Source organism: Mus pahari, chromosome 4, assembly GCF_900095145.1.
Source record: "Mus pahari chromosome 4, PAHARI_EIJ_v1.1, whole genome shotgun sequence".
NCBI classification, from domain to species: domain Eukaryota; kingdom Metazoa; phylum Chordata; class Mammalia; order Rodentia; family Muridae; genus Mus; species Mus pahari.
The window spans coordinates 23,500,154-23,507,420 of NC_034593.1; the positions used below are offsets into that span (position 1 = coordinate 23,500,154).

Below are 7,267 nucleotides of genomic sequence, written 5' to 3' on the forward strand. Positions count from 1 at the left end.
CTCTCTCTCTCTCTCTCTCTCTCTCTCTCTCTCTCTCTCTCTCTCTCTCTCTAACGCCACCACACCAGCACTGTGCCGAGTAAGCCGGTCCAGCCCTGAGAAGGGCTGAGCAGGTCTTGGCACGGAAAGGAACGCTATAAAGATTAATGTCACTGCTATCAGCCCTCTCCATGCCTGCCTTCTAAGACACTGCACGCTGTGTCCCCACTTCAGTGTAAAGTCCTGGCAGGAGGTGACTGGGTCTCATTGGTGATAAGTTAGAGAGTAGTACAACCATGCTGAGCTCTGCTGAAGTTTGGGCTTTGAACTGAGTTGTCTGCCTCCTGTGTTGTCACCTTACAGAAATGAGGGGCTGAAGAGGGAGCTCAGTGGGTAAGCAAAAGGACCTGGTTCAAGTCCCCAACACATATTAAAAACAAAACAAAACAAAAAAATCTAGGCATGGCCTGGCAGTGCCTATAATCCCTGCACTGGAGTGGATCCGCCAGCCTGTCAGCTTGCCCACACGTGTAGCTTTCAGAGTCTCTGAGGTCCTGTTACAAATAGACAGGACAATAGGGTTATAGAGGAAGACTCTCAACACTGACTCCTGGCCTCCACACAGAGGAGTGCACACACAGGTGCATACAACACATATACAGAGAGAGAGACAGACAGAGACAGAATGAATGAGTGAATGAATGAATGAATGAATGAGAGGTGGGAAAATGTCAGGCTAATTAAACCCAGTTTACTTCCAGTCTTCATGTTTCTGTCCTTTGGCCACTGGTTCTTACATTTCCTCTGCTGTGAACTGGCTCTGTCCAGATGGACTCTGTGGACGCCAGTGGCAACAGCTGGCAGTCACAGGGAAGTTACCCTAACTTTGCTATCTCTCCCAGTATTTTCGGATCAGATGCCACAGGGGATTTCTAGAAAGAAACAGGGTTAAGACATGTAAGCAGAATTCATTGGAAACCCAAGCACACCCCCTCTCCCAATCAGGCTCTCTATGTGTAGCCAAGGCTATCCTGCAACTCTCATGTGATCCAATGAGCCTCCAACACATAGTCTTCTTGTCCCAGCCACCCCTTTGCGAGCATTACAGATGTGTGCCACCACATCTGGCTCCGCAATCTCAATAATCTTGAAATACACTGAATTAATAATAACAGTAGAAAGCACATCACCACTACCTACTGAGAACTTCTTCTGTGCCAAACATTTATCACGTTATTTCCTTTAATCCCCTCAACAAAACGAAATGCATGTGCTATCTTCCCTATTTTAGCAGGTCAAAAATCAAACAATAGAAACCCCAGTGCAGATCCCTCCATACCTCACACAGATAACCGATGCTGCCACACTCTGTGGCCACAGAGCCCACAGTACTAATTTTCTGCAGAACAAACTGCTCTGCGCCCTCCACCCTCCCGACTTTGTCGTCCCCACACCACCTCATGCCTCGGCTTCTACAAAAGACCCCACAGGCTGCCCCTCTCACCTGTCCCTGTCCCATTTCTGCCACACTCATCAGCCTGAAAATGGGTCTGTCTCTGGTTTGTAACTTACACCTATGAGACCTGCTACTGTGCTCAAGCCACAAGTCATCGAGGTAAAGGGTGTATTGATTGGATTACCATCAATACTCAGCCTCTGTTAAAAAGGTCAGAATTAACCTCTGCTTGCTCCTCCTCCTCCTACAATGTATAACCAGGCAGAACTGAGGACTCTGGCTGGTCAGCTACTCATCCACATTCAGTACAGGACCTGGATTAAGAGGACAACTCCACACACACACAATGTCAGAAGACAAGGTACAGCAACCTTGGGGTCCTTTGGCTTTGGTTTTGAGGAGGTCGGGAATCTGTTCAAGGCAGTGAACTTATACGCTGGCACTGGATGCAGTTACCACAGATCCAGTCTACCTCTTTGCTTGGTCAATTACTAATCCTTTTGGCTGCTAAGCAAATTCCATGTTCTTATTCTGTAATCGGACTTTTCAGGATATTTGCTATTTTGAATAGCCTGCTACTGAAGGAATGTACCTACAACTCCAAAGATCTGGGGAAAGTTAAAGGACTCTAATCATGAAAGTGGATCTGGAATGTTCAAAAATGCCCAAGAATGGAAGGCAGTTCTAGATTAGGGACTGAGAACTGACTGTTGCAGGAGACCTTGGATCATGGGAAGAAGAAGAAATGATCCGATGAAGCCCCATCTGGGGGTCTATGACTTTGGGCTGACTCTTAGCTAATACTAGCATAGTAGCCTGTGTTGTATTCATGGCTGTGACAGCATTGCATTCAGACAGGGAGATGCCTTTGTTCTTAAGGAGAGTACCAGTTGAAGTCATTAGGAATGAGGTGACACAAATAATCTGCAGCTTAATTTAAAATGATTCAGCCAAACCAATACATGTTAAGAAATCAATGTGGTGGGTGTTAGGTAATCGCTGGGGAGCAAAGTAAAGGCCATGGGGTTTTCATTTCTCTGGTATTTCAATGTCTCTGTAGATATAATCCGTTTTCAAATAAAACCTTCAAAAGAATGTGTCATTCTTCTGCGCTTACAAGTTCTCCCCGACCCCTGCATACGGCAATGGTGTAGAAGTTGATAAATCTTCACCCCTGTTAAGATACTCATACACTGACCTGGTGAGGCTGTTCTGAGTGCTCCTTTGTGAGGGACACCACGTGTTGTGGAATCAGCCAGGCTCGGATGTGGGTTCTAATGCTGTGTGTGCTGCTGGGACTCGGACTAGATCAATTGGCCTTTGTGTTTTCTACACTGTGCTAACATAAGGACTCCTGGGGTAGGACACGGGCGATCTGGGCTTTCTTTTAGTGATCTGTGAATAAAGTGATCTCCTCGGAGCACAGAATCAGTAAAAGACAACATGAGGAAGGCTTAGAGGGCAAATGTCTAAATGTCAGTTATGTATTTGTACAATGCATAAAGAATGACCATGAAATAGAGATTCTGTGAATGCTATAGCTCAGGATAAAGCTATAGCAGGGAGAACTGTAATGATGATTCACTAACGAAGAACCTGAAATTAGTAAGTACAGGGATGCTGTACAGATTCAGCAGCTATGGAAAGGCAGCCCTCGCAGACCTGACATCTAGATGATGTCAAGAGGAAGGGACTGTGCTTAACAGCACCACTCCAGGGCGGCTGTTCAGGCTCTGTAACTTTCCTGTGCTTTAGAGACTAAAGAAAAGCTTTCTTCAAGAGCTAAGGAACTAAGAAGAGAACACAGCCAGTGTAGGGATTGCCATAAAGAACGGTTCATTCAGTTTGGGGGATCCACTGGAGTTTAAGGGCTTGGGCTGGGGGGTGGTGGTCAGGAGAGTTAGAGTGTCAGCATAGACTAGTCCTTGATGCACAGAAAGTTCAGACAAGGGGTGCTCTCTAAGTTCTCCATTTCTTCTGTTGGAAAATGGAGGTGCCAGATACACATGCTACTGCTTAAATTCCCTTCCGACTGAAAACCCTACAGTATGAGATGTAGCTGGCCTTTTTCAAAGTTGGATGTGGACTCACCTTTGGCCTGGCTTTTGGAAGCACGTGGAGGCAAATCATATGCTTTCCTAGTCAATCAGTCATCACTGCAAAGTCTTTTCTTCTATTTAGCAGTGGGAGTTTGTTTAACTGTTCCCTACTGAGATATCTGCCCCAGACTGGATAACCTTCCCTGAGCATGGCTTCCTCAGCCACAGAGTGCAGATCATCTCTCCGGCTTTGCACGTGGTTCTGGATATTATTAGTGATGTATGCAAAGTTGATAGATTGTTGTTGATAAGCCCAGGTCATGACATGACAGTCATATGACTAACAGACCTTCACTGTGTGCCCTTTACTTAAAGAACAGCACAAGATGCCTCCAGTCAACAGTCACAGCATGCCCATCCTCTAACCCCCCCCCCCCCGGTCACCCGCTGTCACTGCTCTTCCATAGCTAAAGGAACTGGGGCATAAGGATACTGGAGGCCATCTAGGACCCCTTTCTCAGTCTTCTGACTTTCTCCACTGCTTGTCCATGCCAACAGATGATACATGACTTCTAAGCCACAAAATAAATGCCACATTTTCTCTCAAAGGCTCAGCTACTTACTTAATTAATTTAACATTTTTATTCTTTCTGTGTGTGTGGTGTGTGTATGTGTGTGTATGAGTGTGTCGGTGTGTAAGTGGGATGTGTATGTGGTCTGTATGATGTGTGGTTGGTGTCTGTGTGAGAGTATGTGATATGTGTCTGTGTGAGTGTGTGGTGTGTATCTGTGTGAGAATATGTGTCTGTGTCTGGTATGTGTGTGTTATATTGTAGTATATGTGTGTGGTGTGTGGTGTATATCTGTATGAGAGTGTGTCTTTGTGTGTCGTGTATGTGTCTGTTGTGTTGTGGTATATGTCTGTGGTGTGTGTCTGTGTTTGTGTATGTCTGTATTTGGTATGTATGTGGTGTGTGTCTGTGTATGAATGTGTGATGTATGTCTGTATCGTGTTTGCTGTGTGGTATGTGTCTATGTGTAATTGACTGAGTGGTATGTGTCTGTGTGAATATGTGTCTGTGTGTGATATGTGCAGTGTGGAATATGTGTGGTGTGTATATGTGTATGTGTGTGTGAGCGACTGTAGTATGAGGTGTGGGGTGTGTGTGTGTGTGTGGGTGTGGGTGTGTATGTGTGTCCAGTGACCATGTGTTCCTGTCACAGTGTACATGTGCACACAAGACTACTTCCAGGAGTCAGTTCTCTTTCCTCCATGTTGTTCCCAGGAATTGAACACAAGTTGTCACCAACTTTGGTGGCACTTGCCTTTAGCTGCTGAGCCATTGCCCTGAGCCTCTCCCTATGGTTCTTCTTAGTCTATCCTTCCGTGTCTATCTGCAGTATATTTTAAGTTGGACATGGGAACTAGTTTCTCTGACCAAAATTTATTAAGCCCCAAGTAAAAACTGACTCTTAAAAATGTTTCCAGCTTAGTTATCTCATGGCCCATGAAGAAATTTAGAAAAAAGACTTTAAGATTTTCTTCCACCTTGTCTTCTGTATAAGTTCTGTCCATTTCCACATTCCCCCCTTATTCAAGCACTGACAAACAGCAGAATAGACAAAGCCTTTAGAGACCCAAGGCCTCCACTGAGTGAGCTCCCCTCTGAACTCTCAGTACTTTTCTTAGCTCTGCCTACCTGCTCCTGTCGAGCACTTCTCCATTAGAATGGGTGAATGGGTGTAGTTGGAACTTTTTTGTGCTTAGTGGTTTTCATAAAATTTCCCTGTCATGAACAAATTTTTTTTTCAATAGACAGCCACACTACCTAATGACTTTGCAGGTATAGGATCTCTAAGGACCTTGAGATGGAATGGTATGTTCCAGGCTCATCCAGAGGCATTAAGTCTAACATCATACACTCCTGAAAGTGACACACTTGTCCGAACCTGAGGGCTGCAGTGTGCCAAGGACATGGCAGCCGTTGTTGGTTGTGATGATGGAGGAAGACCAACCATCCTTAGCCAGGGAGCGTGCTGGCCTCTGCAACTGAGAGGCCTCGCTTTACAGCCAGCCAACTAAGAGTCCTACCACCACAGGCAGTGAAGTCTGTGACCAATTAAAAGTTTTCTTCTCCAATTTCCAGAAAGGAAACGGCCAGCTAACTCAGTCTGCAGGGACTGAGACCAGGCCTCTAACTGACGGGCTATAAGATAAATTGGGTTGCATTGCTTAAGCCACTGAATTGTTAGGAATTTCTGTAGCATCAGTGGAAAATTAATGCCAGGAGTAAGTGAGTAATCCATATAAAGGAGCAACGAGGCGTGCGGGATGCATCCTCAACCTCGGGCTCTGGAGCTGTGTCTGTGCTGCACCTCACATCAGAGTCTGCACTGTGGTGAAGGAGAACATGTTAGAACCTGCCCAGTGCATCTGGTCCCTGCTGATGATGGTAATTACTTTCTGTAAACAAAAAGAAATCCTGACCCTTAGAAACAGCTTGAAGGAAAGATGACTTAGGGACAAACCACTCACCCAGAAAATGGAATCCCATGCTAGCTTTTATTTTCTGGATTTTAGATGTCTCACGACAGCTTAGAAAGTCATTCAAAACCTTGCATAACCCCATACATCATTTGCCATGTAGTATGTATGTGTATGCATATTTTAAATATTTCTTTCCTGTACGTAAGATATTCTTATGTATAAATGCGCGTATTTCTTTATTTGTAATAAATATGTAATATATGTGATGTGAGTGCAGGTATGTGTCTTTAGCGTGTGGAAAGGAGAAGGAAGGAAAGGGAAGGAGGTAGAGAAAGGAAGGGTGGGCCAGAGGGCAGGAGGAAGGGGAGGTGGGGGAGAGTGGGAGGCAGAGAAGGAGAAAATGAACACCTGTTCTGTAGTCCTTTCAGGGAACAAAGTTTCTGATAGGACCAGGGTGCAAAAAAGCCACCTAAAGCTAGTGAAACAGAAGGGAGCTGTGTGGCCTACAGATTCCACAAACCCAAGTGAACTTCGGAGCTAACAGAAGGGCTTGGGAGGGGCAGGAAGGGTTCTAAGAGCTGTTCATGGGCTAAGCCCCCAGAGTGGAGTTTTGATTCAGAGTCAGTGAACAGAAGATCTTCTAGGCCCCCGAAGAATGTCCTGTGATACTTCATTGATGGTAATATTGAGCTGGAGGTTTACTAGAGAATCCAGGTCTGTGATAATTATTTATTCGTTATGCCCAAGTGCAGAGATGTAAAATCTCACAACTCAGGCAAAAACTAAAGGTCCTATAAGGAAAAAAGGCAGAGTCGTTGTAACAAACAAAAATTCAAGGATCAAGGAAACAAAATCCATGCTGATGTGACTCATTTATACCCTATGCAATTTGGTTGAAATTTTTAAATTTTATGATGACACATACAACATTTCCCTATAAAATACCTAATAATATACATATTTTAAAAATTCCCTTTACTGCCACTTCTCTAGCTTCAGATTCTTTGCTAAAGATTCACTTACAATTTATTTGTCAAGGAATCGTACTATGGATGTGTCACATAACATTCCTGCTTGATTCATTTTAACAGCATGAATAGCTGAAGCTGCAGTTCAGAGGTAGAGTTTTTCCCTAGCATGCACAAGGCATGGGGTCTGATTTCTAGCACTATAAACAAGAGAATCTATGAATGGGTTATATGATTATTCATTCAGTAAGGTTTACAATTTTATTTACCACTTAAAAACAGTGGCCCACTCCTGTAACTCCAGAGCTCCAGAGGCAGAGGCAGAGGCAGAGGCAGA

At 44.6% G+C, this 7,267-nt stretch overlaps 1 protein-coding gene across 1 annotated transcript in view; it reads left to right on the forward strand.

Annotated features, from left to right (window-relative positions):
- Nucleotides 1–1,701: 1,701 nt before the first annotated feature.
- Nucleotides 1,702–7,267, forward strand: part of Slc2a2 (solute carrier family 2 member 2) — a 29,669-nt gene continuing 24,103 nt past the window's right edge. The window contains exon 1 of the mRNA XM_021196507.2: nucleotides 1,702–1,796. Coding sequence (XP_021052166.1) covers nucleotides 1,782–1,796 — 15 coding nt within the window. The 5' untranslated portion in view covers nucleotides 1,702–1,781. The remainder of the gene's footprint in view (nucleotides 1,797–7,267) is intronic.